Source organism: Hyalella azteca, unplaced genomic scaffold (genome assembly GCF_000764305.2).
Source record: "Hyalella azteca isolate HAZT.00-mixed unplaced genomic scaffold, Hazt_2.0.2 contig12625, whole genome shotgun sequence".
Taxonomy (NCBI): Eukaryota; Metazoa; Arthropoda; class Malacostraca; order Amphipoda; family Hyalellidae; genus Hyalella; species Hyalella azteca.
In genome coordinates, this window is record NW_025942578.1 from 54,275 (window position 1) to 75,077 (window position 20,803).

General features: G+C 36.4%; 1 protein-coding gene across 1 annotated transcript; it reads right to left on the reverse strand.

Moving 5' to 3' along the window:
- Positions 1-3,797: 3,797 nt before the first annotated feature.
- LOC108667440 lies at positions 3,798-14,660 on the reverse strand. Its single transcript, XM_018154464.2, has 7 exons — positions 14,018-14,660; positions 13,509-13,687; positions 12,534-12,605; positions 10,579-11,161; positions 10,166-10,329; positions 9,182-9,446; positions 3,798-5,454 (listed from the first exon to the last, which is right to left on the reverse strand). Exons 1-6 carry the CDS (start codon positions 14,655-14,657, stop codon positions 9,279-9,281), a joined length of 1,806 nt encoding a protein of 601 aa, XP_018009953.1. The 5' UTR covers positions 14,658-14,660; the 3' UTR covers positions 3,798-5,454; positions 9,182-9,278.
- Between the last annotated feature and the right edge of the window lie 6,143 nt (positions 14,661-20,803).

Consider the following 20,803-nt stretch of genomic DNA (forward strand, 5'->3'; position numbering starts at 1 on the left):
TGCGAGTAAAATTTATGACCTTCATCGTAAGTAAGTCTAGGCTTAACGTTTGCGGTTAGCCAAACGAGTTTTGCAATTTATATTCATTGGCTAATATTTTGCGTGTCTTTATGGCCTAAACATTGAAATGGAAACCTTTAAGGTAGTGTAAAAAACATCACGCGATTTTCTCTATTGAATTTGATTTGCATCAAGTTTTTTACACTTGAGAAAGCTCAATTAATTTAATATCGAAAATTAAGAAATTTTGAACACTTGTTTCTTTTTTTCTGTTTGTTTGCATGTGTAAACAACATTAATAATGAACTACTTTGAGAACGTATTTGATAGAGCATGCTTTATCAAAAGTTTACATGATAAATCGTAGTTGCTATTCAACTAAGTTTGTTGCCAATCCATGAAAGCAGTTCCCTAATTCAAAATTATATCACAAATAACATGATTCGTGGTACCCAGAAGTCATAACCGGTCCGGGCAAGCTCAGTAACAGGACTCCAGTCTTCGTTCTGAATTCTAGTATTCATATATTCATGGAGAAAGAGACATTATTAATCCTATATAGTAAAGACATGGGTTCCGATCTCAGCTCGGAATCCATAGTCATTTGTGGTCCAAAACTCGGACACTTGTCCCGTTAACTTCAAATTCAAAGGTGAAGTCATGTTGATTTAAGAGGACCTGCTCTGGAGGCCAGGCTTATTAACCCTCCACTGTGGTGATGCTGCAGAGACAACCTATTGGGCGATCCAATAGAAGACACACATTTGAACGGATCTGCAACGGCATCTTAATTAATGGGACCACACATTAGAGGCTAAGTACCGGGATGACAATGTAAAAGTTCACTGTATATAAAACGTGCAGTGAAATGACAGAGTATATATAAGGCTTGTGCTGGAGTGACCGAGAATATAGGAAGTGTAGTGAAGTGACCGAGTATATAAGAGGAAGACCAAGTGCAGTGGTCGGGCAAATAAGGCGTGTAGATGAGTGACAGGTTCAGTCATTGCTTATTAATACAGCAATACTTTACTATTTTCCCACAAATAATAAATTTTCACATGCAGGTAATATCACTATACGAAAGGTATTGTGAATAGGGGCTCGATCAGCCGTTATATATTTGTGGTGCCAGGCTTCAAAAATACTTGGCCAACATGACATTTCTATCTAAGATTGAATGGTCGCTCTTATATGGCTTTACATGACAAATACCAGCTTATTCATTACAAAAAAATCAATGATAATTCGAAAACGTTTTCCAGTTTCTACGGCTGAAGATAAAATGCCTTCACTGACTTGGACCATAAAATACATTGACAGCATCGACCTAATGAACTAATTTTTTGTCCATGTGTTCCATCCATGCTTCTTTTGTGCGCCCCAATTTGCTCCTGCCTTCAGCCTGGAATGCAGCCATTGACATTTAGCTTACGGCTCCCTACTGGAAAGTGAATTGCATCCCATCAGTAGGCGTTAGGAGGAAAATCCATAATGATTGCTATTAACCGCTGCCCGTACTACATATGAAAATGTTCAAGTTCATTGACATTTACATGCAAATTCATAACCGCACAAAGAGTTAATATTCGGATATATTCTTCATAGGCGCTTGCACGGTGGAAGTTATCGGCGAAAATATTAATAAAATGTACACTTTTTACTGTAATAAGAAGTATTTCATTACAAAGTTTTCAAAAAAATAATTATAATTCAACTACTGTGCCCATTAACAGTGAATGCGCTTGTGGTCACAACATTCTCATTTGGCTTACCGTTGCTCATGTCCCGCTCCGTGTCAACAATGAAGAGCTCCGGAGGTCATCGTTGTTAGCTTATCGTGACCTTGTAAAGCCTACTTGCTTGATCACAACTCTACCTGGACTGTTATTTTCTTAATCAACTCATTGCTTAATACGAATTTCATTTTCATTATAAAATGAATAAGATAGCATGATATTTCCTGACTCCAGCGCTATCAGCTCCCGAAATTACAACAATTCTTAGATGACGAGGCAGCAGCTAGCCCTTCGATTCGTCCTCACTTCACGCCATAGCTAGGTTTTTAAATAAAATATTGAGCCACTTTCTTTCACACTTTCACATTATCGCTGAGCATGTTTCGAACAACAACTCATCGTTCAACAATAATTAGCAACAAGTGCTCGCCTAGACAAGCACATTGGTCAGATTTATGCATGCACTTAATTTTATACTTAACCATCGCCTTGAGTATTGGTCTCTCCCAGCGCCACCGGCCGTTGCATTTGTGCTCATTATTTTACCGTTCACCAAATAAGCGCCAGGCAATTTGACTGTAGAATAGCCCGCATTTACCGTATGATAAGCTTTAAAAATAATATCTCTTGTATATTCTATAGACCCATTCTATAGAACTGCTAAAGCTATGTTGGGGTACAATTGAAAATTAAAATAATAAAAGATTCTAGAATAAAAACGATTATTAGACATGAACATTATTTACTATTTTAAGTCATTTTTAATCAAAGAAAGCAATAAGACCTCCAGCTTAAATAATAATTCGTCAAGGCCTTACAATACTTTCGCCAAAAAAACTTTACTTTTTTATCCTTGACTTACGTTAGCCTTAGGCAAACTTGCTTGATGTAGGTTGTGTAGGTCGTGCAGCTTGCGGTTCAGCTATGTAATAAAAGGTTAGTTTTTATGGAGGCTCTCGTTTGTATCTATTCATTAAAAAATAAAGATTTAAATGCCTGGAACCTATATTGATTCATGTAACCATTGCGCGTAGGAAAAGGTTGCACACTGGTATTTGCAGTTGTGGTTATTTGACCAGAGTATATTTCAGTTAGTCATGTCGTATTTAGTAGATTATGTTTAAAATAACACATATACGTCACTGATTTTCCAGTGAATGGCTGAAATTCGGCCTACAAATCAGTCTTTACACTGCATATGCTATTAAAAATATGGTGGACACCTACGGCACTAATCGTGAGTTACGTTCATATTGCCAAGCTTCTGCGTTTTAACATGTTCAAGATGGACTTGAACAACCAGTCTCAGTCTACCAAACACTGTACCGAATAACGTTCAAAATACTAGCAACAGTACAACAAACACCGTGCAACATAAAATATAATGAAACCTATGAAAATTGAATGTCTAAATTCTGTACACTGAAGCCTCAACACAAACTGCATGTAATCGCTGATGTAGTGTATACTGAATTGAATTTTTATGCCTGGCATCAAAACACTGTACAGCACGCAAGCAGGCGTCAGATGTCAGTGCACTGCACAGCACGCAAGCAGGCGTCAGATATCAGTGCACTGCACAACACGCAAGTAGGCGTCTGATGCCAGTGCACTGCACAGCACGCAAGTAGGCGTCTGATGCCAGTGCACTGCACAGCACGCAAGCAGGCGTCCGACCTCGACACATTGTACACACAGTGTACACTGTACTGTGTGGCACTGTACACTCAGGGTACAGTATAAACTATACATGGTGCACTAGCAACGACTATACATGGTGCCCCTGGCAGTGACGTGACATGAGCAGCATTTTTTTCCATAGACGAGTTTTTTTGCCAGTTTGTGAAGCGCCGCCCGAGCATGAACCTGACGAGAGTTTCAGTCAATTGAACTGCTTTACGCGTTCGATGTTCAATATTATTTTCTTTATGGCCCTTTTCTATGTTCTCCTAATGAAGTGGATACTTTTTTTTATTTATTTCAATTTTCTGTGACTTGAGTGCTACTTAGATAAATGTTTGAAATGATACCCAATAATAAATGAATATTATATTAGAAAAAATATATCAAGTTATAAATGATGTAAAAACTTAACTGTGCTTAACACGTATCTACGCAGCTTTGAGCATAAAATTTCTCCCATTCTGATTTTAATCTTGAAATGATTTTCATGTATCTAGCGAGCTATTCTTTCGAGTGATAACTGATCACTCGAAATATTTTAATTACTTAATATTAATTTATTAATTAATATCTTACACTAAATCCTATTCTCAATCCACTTCAGCCCATCTCAATACATTTGAACATCGTGGATCGGAGAAAAAACTGCAGCACACGCGATATTCCATGAAGCAACTGGCTTCAACTGACTGTCATAATCATCAGATCATCGTATATGTAAATCATTAAACAAAGTGTTGTTTTTCAAAAATGTTCAAACTAAGCAGTGTTCAAAGTAGTCATTGAAATGAAATCAGTAATTGAATTTTACTTAAAACCAAGAGTAATTTTTCCCTGACAAACTTTTCCAAGTTCTCATCATGAAATTCAATTAGAAAATTATTTGTACGAAGTCTTGGCGTAAGATCGTTCAATTTTGAAGGAAAATCCTTCCTTTTAATCAATTTAAAACTTCTTTGACTTGTCATAAATCTTGCAATGCCTTAACAAGCCATATCTGATTTTTCTGGACAATATTCAAAATACAAGAACGTAACCCAACACCGTTCAGTTACAAATCCTTACAAATAAAAGGCTGATCCGCAGTTCTATGACTGTACGAGAACAATTTCATCTCAGGCCTATTATCAGTCAAGTTTGTTTGGAAAAACAAACTTAAATTGGCGGAGAATAATTATTGTAGGGGGCTTCATTGTGCACAACGTGAACGATTAATATGATACATCGAGAGCCTATGTTGACTTTGCTAGTCAATGATAAACTACTTGCAATGCCTGTAATGACCTTATAATCTACTTGCCATGCCATCAATGCCCTTATGAACTATTCGAAATATCTCTACAGCCCTTTATCGCCTGAAAATTGAATTTTAACTTATATTTCGAACTTTTGAAACAATTCACGGCTATATTTATTGGCCTGTGGCAGAATTCTGTTTCTTGTTTAACTCAATTGTGACTAGATTTTTCGGAATTTTTGTTCTGGAATTAATTACTGTAGATCGACTTTACATACAATGCGTGAAAAATAGCGTAATTTATGCTTCTCAATAACGGTACTACAAAGTTTGAAGCAAAATTGCAATCGTTGCTTCCAGCTTTTCTTGTAATTGTGTTAAATTTCGTTTATTCACCATGATTTTAATGGCCAGGAGTCATTATCAATGTCTAATTTCCGTTTGTCACTTTTAGGCGATTTAAATTACAATTCAACCAAGACGCCTAAATCGAACAATTCCCTAAGACATTTTATTTCAAACCTAGCTAAGTCAAATCTTTATCGAAATTTCCAAACGAAGTCATTACTGACAATATGTAAGTTAACAGGTTCTTATTCTCATGTAATGTTTAGTAAGTGCTAGCGACATCAAGAAGAGAATTTCCCAGCTACCCAGTCAATGACGAGGTTCATGAGCTCAAAGGGATCGACGATGCAAGGATATTCCCTGCGACATGATCCTGATCCTGACGAGCGACGTGCGGCGACCTCAAGTGACGTCAGCACACTCTCGTCAGTTACGTCGTCCCGTAACCTGGCGAGAAAATTCATCCCAGTTAAATATACGTTAATGACAATGAATATCACTCAATTCTATTATGAACAAATTAAATTTTTGCTTGATAGCCACTGAATGCAAATCATTTCAAAACGACAGTTCGATGACTTAGCGTTTATTTTTACTTTTTTATTTTATTTTATCAAGGCTAACTTAACGATTGACGTCGAGAATCATGAAGCACTACATCTGCAGTGAACTATAAATATAAACAATCACGCATCATAAAACTAAAAATAGGGCCAGCTAATTTTGAAAAGTTAGACCAGTTCAATGTCAGGCATTTTGATGCAGTTATGCTAGAGACGATATATTATGCCAGTGGCTGCCTACAGAGCTCTTTTTAGAAAAAAAAACCTTATAAATTGTGTTAGGCTAAACAGGGCAGAAAAAGTTGTTGAACGCAGTTGTCCTATACTAGCAAATGATATGAGAAAAATGACTTGGCTCAAATGGCTCATGTTTGTGAGGACAGTAATTAAACTGCCACAATCTTTGATTAACTTAAAATGTGCATCCAGCATCTGTTGGGAAGCGCTTCAAAATATGAAGTTTCTCTACCTTTTTAATTGGTTTTGATGAAAATATTTGGTAATTTTGTTTTATTTAGGAACATTTTTAACAATCCTTATTAATTGATAGTCAGCATTGAGTTTATGATAGAGTTGTTTGTGTTGCATGCGTACAAATTCAGCTGGACAATGAGATGTAAAAATAAGATATGCAGAAGAAATTTTTTGGTTTAAATGTAATTTAGTTAATCGCGTCTTTGGCAAGCGAGTAACATAATAAACAAGGGAACATGATTTAAACCACAAATTTAATCACTTTGGATGAGCATTGCTTGCAAGTAAATGAATGATTCCATTGTACATAAAAAGGAAAAAGTAATAAATCATCAGATTGATTCGGGCACTTAAGAGGTTCAAGTAGTTTGGACTGCATAACAGTAGCACTGTAAGATATTGAGCAGCAAAACAAAACATTAGATGCATGAAACGACGCAGTGAAAACGACGCTAGTTCCAAATTGATGGTTGATACGACTTGCTGTATTAATTAAGAGCCTCATCCAGAGGCAGGGTTACTTTATGATGGAATCGAAATTCCAAAGCTACCTACAATTGTGAATTCATTTCCTAAGAAAATCAATATACTTTTCAATGTGGCTCTCTTAAACATTGGATCGAAAATAAGCTACCGTCGCTCAATTACTATTAATGTTGGTACTAAAAAAGGAAAACATATTTGCAAATATATTACCACACTCTGCAGTTGTATTACTGAAAAGCGAAGCTGTACTAGTTCATCAAATTAATCAAATTATAGAATCCAGAAAAAATGCCTTCAATTTTCGATATAAGAAACGAAAATTAAAATCAAGAAAGTCATTCTTGGGAGTCGAAAAAGTCGGCTGCAACCAAAGCGAGTTTTCTTCGCGCATACAGATGTCCTAAATAAGGCGGCTTTCTTGCCACTTTTTTTATATGGGCGTGTGGAACCGCAAGCCAATTTTAGGTCAATTGGGGGTTTGTCTGACGAACTGAGGCTCTTAGAAGTCAGGGTCCTGATGTTCTTCTTGGGAATTTTCCACGCTTTTTACGTTTAACAAGAGAACTACGCCAAATGTAGTCGATGCATTGAGCAGTGATATGAATGAAATGTCTAGTAATAACGTAATACACGACATCTTTTAAATTATTGAGTTACAGAGAAAAACTTTCTGTGCGTATAGAGATAAGATTTTAAATGAGACTATTCCGTAATGAGCAGCTAACGTTGTAACTACGTAGACAAAATCGTGTTAAATCCTGCAGCACCGCACTGACGTCCAAATGAACTCATCACGCGAGCGACCATACCATCACCCAAGAATTGTGTCATTAAAATATAGCACAGTTTGTATCACTCGATACATTTCCATTCCATTCGAAGACTTTTAACTGCATTGATTAGTTTTTGTTTGTGGTGAACGCCTTCAAGTAAGTTTCAAATAAGGAGTGACATGAATGCTGATAAATGAATGACGCGGTGGTTTGTAGCGCGGAGGAAATTTTGTAAATATTATCTCGGGGCGGACGTCGAAATGAGAGCACGCTTTTTTCACAACGTCCAACACAAAGTTAATGACAGCACGGAAATTTCTGATCATAAACGAAGTGAATTTAGATTTTTCAAATTCAAATCAAATTCAACTATAAGAACCTGATAATTTTGTTTCAAAAACACCATATTCATCGCTACGCTGTTGGCTTACTTGTTTCGCTATTCTATTGCCCGTCTACATCACAACTCAGTTATCGTTACATAGATTCCAACAAGTCCTTGAAGCAGCTTAAAATTTTTAGTTCAATAATATTCTTCGACAATTATATTTTCGAGAAATCGCTGAGTTTTGCAAAGAAAGTATTGGACCAAATGATGATCTCATAGGACCATGGGAAGGAGGAGGTGGGGGTGACTCTCGCAGCACCGTTATGCCGGTAAATGAAAAGTTCAAAGAACAGCTAAGTATCTCTTGACTATTATTATTATTATTCCATATTCTTACTAGTTTCTGCAATAGTATTATATTATATTATATTATATTATATTATATTATATTATATTACTCTTACTAGTTTCTAGATTAAAAAGGAATTTTTGTTGGAATTTCATATCAGTAATCCAGACCTATTTCGATTATTTAACTTTAAACTCACAATCCCGTAAAATTCCATTTCCTTTGTAATTTTCAATATCTGCACGGTTTAAAAAAATGGTTTTATTGCGCAATCCTTTCAAAATCATTTATTTCGAAAAATTGGTGACGCTTTTTTCGGAAGTCGAAAACAGTATTTTTTCGCTGCACCCTACGACTTGGGAAGGTTTTTCTTCGGCCCACTCAATGAAGAATTTGTTACCAGTAGTTAAACTTCAAAATTTTCTACCGTCAGAATGATAAATTCAAAATAAACACTGGAAAGTTTGAACACATCCTTCATAAACAGTCAGTCATTTAACTGCTTCAGACTAAGTTTTAAATTTCAAGAGAAATAATAAATTATATCGTTCGATTGATTAATCCTTCAAATCGACAAAATTATTGTAATCAGAAAATGGACTAGTTATGAATCACCGTATACTTTTCATAAAACTCTAATGAACCAATAATCAAATGAACTTTAAAGTCGCAAAAATTCATTGATTTTTGTTTATTTAAGCTATACTGCCGTTGTCACTTACTCTATACTACGAGTAGATACGGCCATCTTCATCAGCCTTAGAAGAAGTACAACCTATTGGCTGCAGAGTTCATGGCCAGATATGATATTGAATGATATGAATGATAGCAATTGCCTACTGATAGTATGTAGCCTTAGCAAAGCTGGGCTAACCATAATCCAACCTAATGTTGCAAGCTTTCGTTTTAGTAACTTGAGAATTTAATGAAATAATGAGATTAAAGTTGAAATTTGTTTTACCTGTTATTTTCGCTTTTCAATTGTCAAATTGTGGATTATTACATTACTTTTACTTTTCGGCATGTTGTTCACTGGAAAGTGGATGTTAACACATCTTATATAATCAGACCTCATGGCGTGCAAAGAGTTAGAGATGCAAGCGCGTACGAAAATTACAAGAGTGATGACAAACGGCGAGGAGACTTTCAATCTGAGCCATCGACGAAAACGATGACTGAAAATGCAACTATAATAACTCACGGTGTGTAGGCCCTGAAGGGCAGGCTGAGCAGGCTGTTTGCATGCAGGTCGGTGTAGGCCTCGCATGTGGCAAGGTGTGTACAATGTAACTCATAACTCACGGTGTGTAGGCCCTGAAGGGCAGGCTGAGCAGGCTGTTTGCATGCAGGTCGGTGTAGGCCTCGCATGTGGCAAGGTGTGTACAAGACTTCACCTCCAGCGCGTCGGCGAGCTCTTCCAGCGCCCCGTGTACGGCCTCTGACAGCGCTCTCGAGTCGCCTAAAGTCTTTAAAGGGACATGTTGGGCTTTCTTAATAAATCTAAACAGTAATAATAGACGAAAACAGTGTTTTTTCCTTCATGAATTTCTGATAGTCATTTGTTAGAAAATTATTCTGGATAAAAATGTTAATAGGAAAAAAAACATCGGCGAGCATATTGTTCAATACGAAGTTTTACTTACTGGAATGTAAGAAGTAAAGTTAGAGAAGCGAGTTTCATGTAAACCTAACCCACAATAAATTTGGGACAAGAAATCCAGTTTCCAATTTCATTCATTCTATGTATAATAATTTGCATAGTCCATATGAAAGAAATGATATATCAGCCATCCAGACAAATGACACTGATTTTTATTCGTTTTAAATAAATTTTATTTGTGAATTTTCTCATGAAATTTTGTCGATTCGGAAATGCGGTAAAAAATTTGCCAAGGTTAAGATTCCATGGGGCATGCAGTGTAAAAAAAGCACTAAAGTTCAATTTAATATAGTTTCTCATACGATCATCCATTTAGTTACATTATACAAGTAGTGTACATTATTTTTTGCTAAAACTCATTTATTTGGCTTTGTTTGAGCATCCTAAACATATGTTAGTTCGTCAACATAACAAAAGGATAGATATTGCAAATTACATATAATTGTTGCAAATTATATGTAATTGTTGCAATTATAAATAATTATGAGATATATGTTGCAAAAAAACGCTGCCACATTCCCTTACACGAAACGCTCTCCCAAGAGGCTGGAGCGGTGCTTCCTCCCCTATCTCGCCGACCGTGGTGGTGTACAAGGCGATCACGAGACTCGCCACCATGAAAAGTTGAGAGAACACAAGCGTCCCGAAGACGCTGTTGTCCTCCCAGTCATGTCTTGTGTCGCCCGCTCCTGATTATCAAAAATATCATCTGAATTAGGATCATCATATACAACACTAATAAGTTGCGTGAAGAAAACTTGAATAAAGTGTCTGAGTGCAGCCTACAAGTATTTTAGTTAGCTACGTATAAAACATGGATTTTTATCCTCGTACTTCCTCCACATAAAATCAAAAATCAGTTTAGAGTTCAAAATTTTGTTATGAAAAAAACACATGCGGAAATATTAGGCACATGATAAAATATATTTAATACTGACCGGGCAGAGTGAAGGCGATGAGCGGCACGGTGAAGGCCACAGTCCAGTTGAAGGCTGCAGCTCTGTTATACAATATGAATTGCCGACCTTGCCTTTCACCGGCAGTCAGAAGCTGGGTTTCCGACGACATTCTGTCCTCCAGCGGCCTTTCCATTCTTTCATCCTCCGAGTTTAAGTGATAGAAAATGTTCGTTAGATCCCAGTATGAATTCGATGTTTGATTGGATTTTTCTTCGTCCATTGAAGAATTTAAAGACATCTCGGTAGTTTGATTGGTGGAATTAATTACCGTCAAAGCTTCTAAGCTTGTAATAGACGTTTGAATATTGTCGTAGGCTTCGGAATAAAAGTTTTGATCCTCATGTTGAAGTGAATGCTGTGACGTATTTGCCAACTTTTTTCTGCAGTTGGTAGAATTTTCTTCTGAACAAAACTCGTCAGCAAGCGCTGGTTCGTACGAATGCTTTGAGCTCATCGCTTCTATGTGCATAAGAACGTCTTCGATGTAAAATTCGTCGTCGAAGTTGAAGCTTGTTGCATCGGAGCTCTGCGAAACTTTCAATTTTCTTTTGGCGTTTTCCTCCTTCATGTGAGAAGAAAGTCGGAAAGATTAACTTACGGATTGAAATGAATTTTCCTTTTTAAGAAATAAAAATCCTTCATTCGGAAAATTTATTATCCATATATATGATATATGAAGCATATTTTTGATAGAACACTTGAACGAAAAAGATGTGTTACTCGTACCAACCATACTCAACTCAGTAAAAAACTGATTTCAACAATAATCATTCGTCTATTTAATGTTTAAAAAACCTCAGGATGGCTTTGCAAATAGTTATGACGAGTGTATTGAGATATTTTCTGATGAAAACAGCAGACAATGAATCTATCGAAATCAATCATCACGGTAGTCTTCATAAATCTAAAAAATTATATAGAAAACTAATTAAAATATAAAGATGGATATCGCACTGTCAACATTACTCATACCTAAATGTCAGCAATTCCAATAACCTCAACCTAATTAAAATAATATATGCAATAAACAAATTCAATTCAGTGTATAACATTCATGAACCTAATAAAGTCTGTACACGAGACCAAAGGCAGCGTAATAAAAAATTTGGAAGAGTTTGTTACTCTGTTCGTCAATCACTGATAGCTTTTGACGCCACAACTCGCAATCACTAATGATAAATCAGCTGCTACGTATATTTAGGCCGTACGTTGTAGGGCTGCCGTATCAGCCGAGGCACACATAAAGGCTTATAGTGATCGTTCGTACTTGCATTGACTCAATAGAGACTCTAAAATTAAAAAATCGTCGAAGGGCACTTTTAAACGTGCCAGTACAATATCTTAATTCAATTAGCAGGTGGACAAAGATTGATGTAATTAGAACCAAGTTTACACCATTTGAACATTTGATTTGTCTATGACCTCAGATTCAGGATTCACTTTATTGGATTTTTTAGAAGTATCTAACTAAGTTTGTAAGCAATTACTTAACAAGGCTACCGATTCCGTACACATGTGAGAGGTAATGCGCATTACTCAGCAGCACCCGTTTCTATAAACTGCATATTTTTGTAACCAAGCCAAAGACTTACAATTTCCGTTTACTAGCTTGACCTTACAGAATAAGTCCGGACAATATAATATAATAAAGTATGTATAAAATGGTTTTTCCCACAACGTGAATTTAGGCCACAAGTGTACATAAAAGTAAGTTCTAATAAAGGTAATAAGTATGATAATAAGGTAATAATAATAGTTCTAATAATGGTAATAACTATAATAATAAGGTAATAGTGATAACAAGTATAATGATAAGGTAATAATAATAGTACTAATAATGGTAATAAGGATACTAATAAAGTAACAATAATAGTTCTAATAATAAGCAATAATATTAATAAGGTCGTCTCCCCAGGACAGAAAACAACCCTCACCTTCAGCACGTCGACGACATCCTCGAGAGCGGCGTGCACGGTCGACGGTAGCGCGCTGGTGTTACCCTGGGACTGGGAAGACGAAGTCTAATTGCTCATACAATTAAAGATATAGGATCAAGTTTATTCATATGAATATTCTTCAATAATTCATCAATATTTAATAGCTACAAATTTAATTTGATTGAAATTTAGCTAGTAAATAGATGGGATGGAATTAGGGCTCGGAAATTTTTAGAAATTTAAAGATAAGGTGTGGATGGTATGGCAGAATGAGTGAAGAGACGAAGTATTGAAAAAAGTATGATCGGTAGTAATTTAGATAAGTAGATGTCAATAAAGAAATCGAAATATTTTCAATATCTAACGAAAATTAAATGAAGACATTAGGCTGGCGAAGCTACGAATGAATTGAATTCGATATAAGAGTTCACTGATCTAGACGCCAGGATGGAAATTTAGATGCCATTCAGTTGGGATTCTAACTGTTGACGATTTTGCAAAGCCTCAGCGACCAAATGAAATAAGATGCGGAATTTAACATTTTGTGTGCTGATACATCTACCTTCGATGCTATTAGTACATAAAAGCCTGCGACAGAGATATCCCGTCAGTACACAAAGGATAAACAGAATAGTGCGAACCTTTTTCGAGTTGAAATCGGCTTCATGATAGCCTGACTTGAAGTTTCTTTACTAAATTAAATGTTTGGTTTGCTTCTCTTGAGTTTTTCCAGTTGCAAACTGCATATAAAGTCATGGAACGATTGTACAAACTGCTTTATTCTTATATTTAGAATTTTCATCGATAAACCTCATATTTTCACTGTATTATTTCTATTCTTCATTGTCGTACATGAAATAATCTACTGAAACTTTTAGCTTCTTTATCACTTAATTCACTAATAAATTAGCATCATTTATTAATTAATAGCCTCATTTATTTATTAGCATTCAAGAATTCAAGGAAATTCACCGGCGGCGCAGGATCGAGGCGCCTCAAGGGAGCCTCTGGGCTGGGCTCCTCCGAGTCCAGCGACCCCTGCGCCGTGGTGTGTATGGCCACCGCCAGCGCCCCCAGCAGGTACAGGTTGAAGAGCGAGTACTTGCCGAACGCGTTGCCGTCCTCTAGGTCTTGTGTCACGTCGTTCGCACCTGCGTTGCGTCAAGTATAACATAATTACCAATAATACAATTACATGAGCCTGTTATTTGAGACAGGAATTGAGGGAGCACCTATAACATAGTTTTTAAAATGTGTCAAGTTTTGTCTGGGTTTCACTAGACTGAGGGAGCACCTATAAAATGGTTTTCAAAATGGTCAAGTTTTGTCTAGGTTTCATTAGATTATCTGACGTAGGTATAGTATTTTGATCACCAAGCTCGTGTTCATCCGAAAACAGTAATTACATTCAATTCAATCAGTTAGTGCATACTGGGGAAAAGAACAAATTATATTTTAAGACACAAAAAAGTAATATTCACCCGGCAATTTGAAGGCGATGAGTGGAATTCTCAGTTGCAGGGAAAGGTTGAAGGAGGCGGCGCTCTCGTAGTTGAAGAAAAGACGTGCCTGTCTCTCTCCGTTGAGGGGCTGCAGGATATCTGACACACCGTCGTCCATCGACCGTTTCTGTCTGTCATTTGTTGAGTTCAAATGCACGAAAATTTCTGATGAATCCCAATCATAATTTGATATGAGGTTGGACTTTTCCGAGTCCAACGAGTAATCCAAAACGTTATCAGTCGCTTCATCCTTGGCATCATTTAGGTACAGTGTTCCCGTACCAATGTCAGAATTGGATGATGGAATTCTTTTAAAAGGTTCGTCAGAACCAATTTTCATTTCCACCATTTGTTCATTTGAGTTGGATGAAATCGTTTCCATTGACTTTACGCAATCGTTTCTATTATTTCCCGAACATGACTTGTCAGTTATGCTTTCTTTAGACGTCAGTTTTGAACGTCGACCGATTGTTTTCATTTGCTTGAGGATGTCGTCTATATCGACCTCACGACCGAAAGGGAAACATTCTTCATCTGTGTAAACTTCCTTCCATTGACAGAAAGAAACTGTGAGGACTAGTAAGAGAGCCAAAAAATCAGACATTGATGTTCGTTTCATTCTGCAATCTAATGGAAAAGGAAATTAGGGATAAAAATATTATCGAAATATTACACTGGGTTTCAAATTAAAATTGTGATCCATGCACGAAAGTGCTAACATTCATCATCTATAAATGTTGCTTGACTGGTCGCTTATCGCTTGTAAAGTGTTATCTTGAGCTGGATTTATATAGAACTGTCATGACCTTGCCGTCTTGCGGACCTCCTTCTTAACCATTTGGTTTATTACGATTAATTTTACACGGCTTAACCTTAATTTTAGTTTTTTGCAAATATGTTTTTCTTGTTAGCGCATTTTCTCATTTATGGAAAAAATGCACTATTGTGCTGGCCATGTCCGTCTGTCTGTCTGTCTGTCCGTCCGTCCGTCCGTGACCTCAAATTTTCGTCGACGAGAAAATGCGCTCTCTGTCACTCACTGCAGTGAGTACTGAGTTATATTTTTAGTAACTAATGGCAACTTGACTCAATTATTAGAATAGGATTGCTAATCTTCATACCGGCACCCGTCAAATAAGAACCTGCCTGCGTGACCTATACCAGCCTCGGCTGCATGCCTCATTCATAACTTAAATTATTAAATTATTGAGCATAATGACTGCTATATTCTACTCCATTTTTCAGCCTCACAGTGGCTCCATTTTTCAGCCTCATTTTCTCACAGTGGAAAGTTTAGCGACTTTTTTGCGATGTGATCATCCAGGTCGCAATGAATACACTTCCTTCCGACGTTCAATTAAAGTGCAGTCAATTTCATACGCAATATTTTCCGGTTATACCTAAGTTAATAAGAATAGGTCGATATTAGAGAAAATTTACCAAGCGTTGTCAAATCCTAAGGGCATGTTATCGCTAAATGCGCTTTAACCCCTTTTTAAATTTAATATAATTTTTTCGCATCTTATTGTCAATTTAAGCGCCATTTTTTATCTAAATATTTTTAATGGAACTAGAAAATAGAATGTAAGCGCCACTCGCAATTTATGAAGGAGTAATTTATGACAGCGATAAACGTGATAATGGAGACGGAAAAAGTATATGAACAATAAACTAATAAAAACGTAAAGAAATTCTTCAACGATAAAATGAATAGCAAAGAAAAGGTTAAGAAATTTTTTCATATTTTAATAAAATGAAAATGGCCTTGGATACCAGCACCATCATCAGTTCAAACGATAAGAGGCAGGAAGTGATGTTGAAAAATTATTTTTACGTAGAAATAAAATCGTTGAAGTCTTTTATAAAATTGCTTACTAACATCCATCGTGTTTCCGGCACAAAGGTAAAATTTTAATTTAGTTTCAAATTATGTTTTTTCTATTCAATTCATTAGTGTTTTCATACGAGTCCATAAAAAAGATCCACTTGCAAATCATAAAGTAGCATTGTGCGATGTTTACAATATTGGATAGCCTTGCGAACGCTTTAGGTTCTTCTCAGGGAAAAAATCAAGAAGAATAATACGAATAAAAATGAGGTGAAATAACTAATATTTAACTGTTCGAAAGCTGTCTTTTATGATATCTATAACATCAGTTAAACAGTAATTCCAACGAATAGATTAAAATTGAAGTTATTGTGAAGTAAAACCATTAAGGTATGATATGAATAAACATTGCATTCACAAAATTTTATAGATTTTGATGCCCATGCTAGAAAAAAAATTCTCACAATGGAAAAGCGAGACTGACAACAACGTAAAAATTTATTGGCAAGGCATTTTTTACGGTTATATCAGTTCGAACAAGGATTACTGAAAATTCTTACCAAGGAATTAACACTATATCCTTCAAAAGTGGAAGCTCAGTATTTTCTGTATTTTTTGAACTGAGCTTGAATCTCTATAGATTTATAAGACTGTTTCTGTCGAAATACTTTATATTATTTTCATATTTTCGTGCTTATATATATGACTGGGTAATATCGCATATCTGTTATTACACTTTAAGTGTTATGATTTTGCAATGTTCAAATAGAACGGGCAATAATAATGCTTAGAAATTATACGGTTTTTGAAAGATGCAATGTCTGAAATACTGAAATTACTACTGAAACGATGCGGGTAAACACTCGTAAACACTCGTGTTTATTATAAGTTTATTATATTAGAGTAATTTTTTATTAGTTTATGATTATTATTATATTAGAAGTTTATCTTATTAGAGTGTTTATAAACACTCTAGAGTGTTTATAAACACTCTAATATCATCGTATTTATAACTTTGAATTAAAATTGTATTTATTTAAATTGTTTTCAGAAAGTTCACAATATTATGGGAATAATTGAAATGTAATCAAAGTTACGTTTAAGCCACTCGTAAAAACATTTGTATCTTTCATTTGCCGTATGTTTCCTCCCGAAAAATAGTATTATGCGAGCAATTTGCGTAATAAGCATTTTTGAATAGTTCAGGTACCCGTTTACATAATGCCGGCATCTTCTGCAATCCAGCACAACCTGTGAGGTTAAACACGCGGAGCCCACACGTCCTCCTCGCGCCACGTCTCAACAGCAACTGACCCGCAAGTTGGGAGGCCAGGCGATTTGCGAGCAAAATTTATGACCTTCATCGTAAGTAAGTCCAGGCTTAACGTTTGCGGTTAGCCAAACGAGTTTTACAATTTATATTCATTGGCTAATATTTTGCAGGTATTTACTGTCCGGGTATTAAGTGTTAGCTTTTCAGGTTGCATAGAAAGCTCTACTTAGATTAGAATAACTGACGCTAAAGCATTTTTTTTTTTCTAAACAATCATCGCGTTTACACGTATTCAAATTAAGGGTATATTGAAATTATTATCAATGCATTTAATCTCAGTTATTGAGTGTGGCTTAGCATTTCTGATGGTAGTTGTTAAAAATAACAATATTATGATGAATGTTTTAAGCCATATCGAAGCCAACTTGCTTAACCCACAGTTCTAGGGACTATTTATTTACATGTACTCATGCATTCGGATTATTGATGCCCTCCACGCTATCTGAAAAATTTCTCAAGTAATGAAGATAAGAAATTAATTGTCGATGAAAAAAATTTCCATAGCTCAGTCGCTCTGATCATGAATGCTGACGAATGAAGCTACCATGTTTCTTTGTGTAATATTATATTATATATGTGTATTTGGTATAACAACAATGCCTTCATCTTCTGATGAATATTTTTGAAGTGAACGGATCGTTAGTTCAATTAGTTTTCTTCAAAACTATTAATTTATGTTTTTAATGATATGAACTACAGGAAACGTTGTTTCTATCACCCAATTTGTTCAATAAGTATTTTGAGCTTAAATTCAAACTAATTTGTCAGCAGCTGCCATGCATAACTGGTCGAAGCCAATTCGATCGTTTCTTCCATTCCGATCATTTGGTCTTTTCTTTGAGAAACAATCGTAGCTTTTTTAAATGAAAAGCGTAAAAAATTATGAATATCGAACGCGATTCTTATTGCGTCGCTGTTTTGTATATTCAAAACTTTTGAAACTTTTTCAACACTTATATGGAGTGTGACACTTTAGATACATTAGTGGCATTCTTCAAGTTCGAATGCTAGAGTGGTCCTCTGGACCGGAAATAACCTAATTTTTTCATATCTTGCATGGTTAAGAATACTGCAGATCCAGCCCTAATTGTTCCGAACTTTTTAGACTTCGTACGTTCTAAATTTAATAATATTTATGCTTACCCTGAACCAAAGGGGTTATAAACCCAAACCTATATGCTTCCTCAATGGGACACAGCTTCCTCAAATCGCAATCTATCTACTTTCAAAGCATTATCACCTCCGACCCCCGGCCAGTAGTCTTAATTTTCTGAAGGGCACTCCTTGGTCAACTTTGTCATATACTTACGCGAATTCTAAATATACCACGTTCACCTCAGTCCTCTCCTGCAGCATGGCCAGGGTTTGATGGTGATGCTCCAGTAACTGAGACAAACAGGAGCGATTTCGTCTAAACCCGCGTTGCCTTCTGTTGAAAAGGTAAGCTTCCTCCATATGTACTGCACCAAACTTCTGGCCACGACATTCTCAAATACCTTAATTACATGTGATGTTAATGTAACCGGCCTGTAATTATGGGGTTTATCTCTCGCACCTCCTTTGCAGATAGGGGTTATTAGCCCTAATTTTAGGTCGCTAGGAACGTTTCCTTCTCTCAATGATGTTTTCCAGAGCCCAGTGGTGAAAATTTAGCCCAGCCAGGCCATCTCGAGCTGGGTGGTTCCCAATCCCAATTGTTGGCTCGACCACCACTATAGTCGATGGTCCGGCAGTGTGGTCTTCTCGACCCGAATATCAGCAACCAATTCTTCATTGCTGGTGAAGAATAGATTCAGGATATTGTGTTATCTTGTTGGCACCCGCACCTGTTGCCTTAGCAATTGCTCTCTAGCGAATCGAAGTAGTTATGTGGCCTGGCTTCTGATCTCTGCGCCGCCCCAAACAGTCCACGTTTGGGACGTCGACATTCTTAGTAGCGGAGCTGGCGATCGGCAGTCCCGCCAACCCAACATGCGTTGCTGGCTGTGATGAGGAAGTGTATTCGTTGTGTCATCTTGCGAATTGCCGGAGGTTAGGCTCGACTGTTGTTTCAAATTCTGTTTAGTAAACCTTGGGGTTTTGCGTTGTTTGTTCTGAATTACTTCGAACTAGTTTTATCGGTGTGTGTGTAAAGTTTGATGAGACTCGCCCATTGGTTTAGAGATATAGCTGCTCGCTGCCGTTATATCACCTGCCCGTATGAGGCTCATCAGGGCCAGGATATATTAAGTAAGGTGGTGCCATGAACGAGTCTCTAAGGTGGTGCCATGAACGAGTCTCCATAGATACGAATCTCAAAAAATCTTGTTTTAAAATCAGGTAATTGTTGATTGAACATCTACATAGCAACGGTGACAATAAATATTCACCTTCATAGTTTAGCGTTCGAAATTTAGCCTGCATAGAATAAATGAATATCATTGACGTCAGTTTTCTTTGCACAGAAGCGACGATGTTTACTTGAGAATACGAGTGAAGCAAAACGACTTATAAGTGAGTATTAAATTGTGCATCACGAACACGAAATGTTTCCAACGCACGCACGAGCAGATGATTTTATCAAGCAGATGACCATGCGCGTTCGTGACGTCACGCACTAACACTCATATCTTATCTCAATATAAACCGCGATAAGATACCGGGAAAATTCAATGCCTGATGGCAGTATTCGTCTTGGTGAGTAGGAAAGGGCTCACGTCAGTGCCGTCTTGATCCCGCAACGACCCTCTAGCCTTAGTCCGTTAACTGGACCGTCGTTATATAATACTTATATTTATGGTGCAAGCGTACCGAATTTTAAAATTTTTAATTTTGTTAAATACGAAACGCTCCATTCAAACCAAATTGATGTAGCATCTAAAATAATTCAATACTTTATAGTTACATGACATCAAAAAGCCATGGTAAAGTCTACTGATGTCTACAATGAATTAAATTTTGGACAACTTAATATACAAGCTGTGCATATACCGTTTTTGCTGAGTCATTCTATTACTGATGATATTTAATGCTTTATTGGGATTTTCACATTATTGGAACTAGCAATAATGAAAAATTAATTATTTTTTCCTTTGAAAAATTGTGCTTGACTTAAATTTAAGTTGAAAGTAGTGAACATTTTCATTATATTCACCATGGTTCACAGTACTATTGGAGTTCTTTGGACCAAAAGATTAAGGAAACTTATTTCCGTATTTGATTAAATCGATGTATGTATTTCAATCAATTTCTTGATAAAATTAAACTTATTATATAGAGAGAAGCAACTTAATTTGAAGCACTCAAAGTAGTGAGTGTGTCACTCCTACTTGACTCTTGTGTCACTCCTACATGACTCTTGTGTCACTCCTACATGACTCTTGTGTCACTCCTACATGACTCTTGTGTCACTCCTACATGAATCTTGTGTCACTCCTACATGACTCTTTGTGTCACTCCTACATGACTCTTGTGTCACCCCTACATGACTCTTGTGTCACTCCTACATGACTCTTGTGTCACTCCTGTCCCATATTCCTGCACTCTGACGATTGACGTTAAACTAATTTACTAAAACCAATACAGAGCTACTTACAAACAGTATAGAACAATTTCCAGTGGAAAA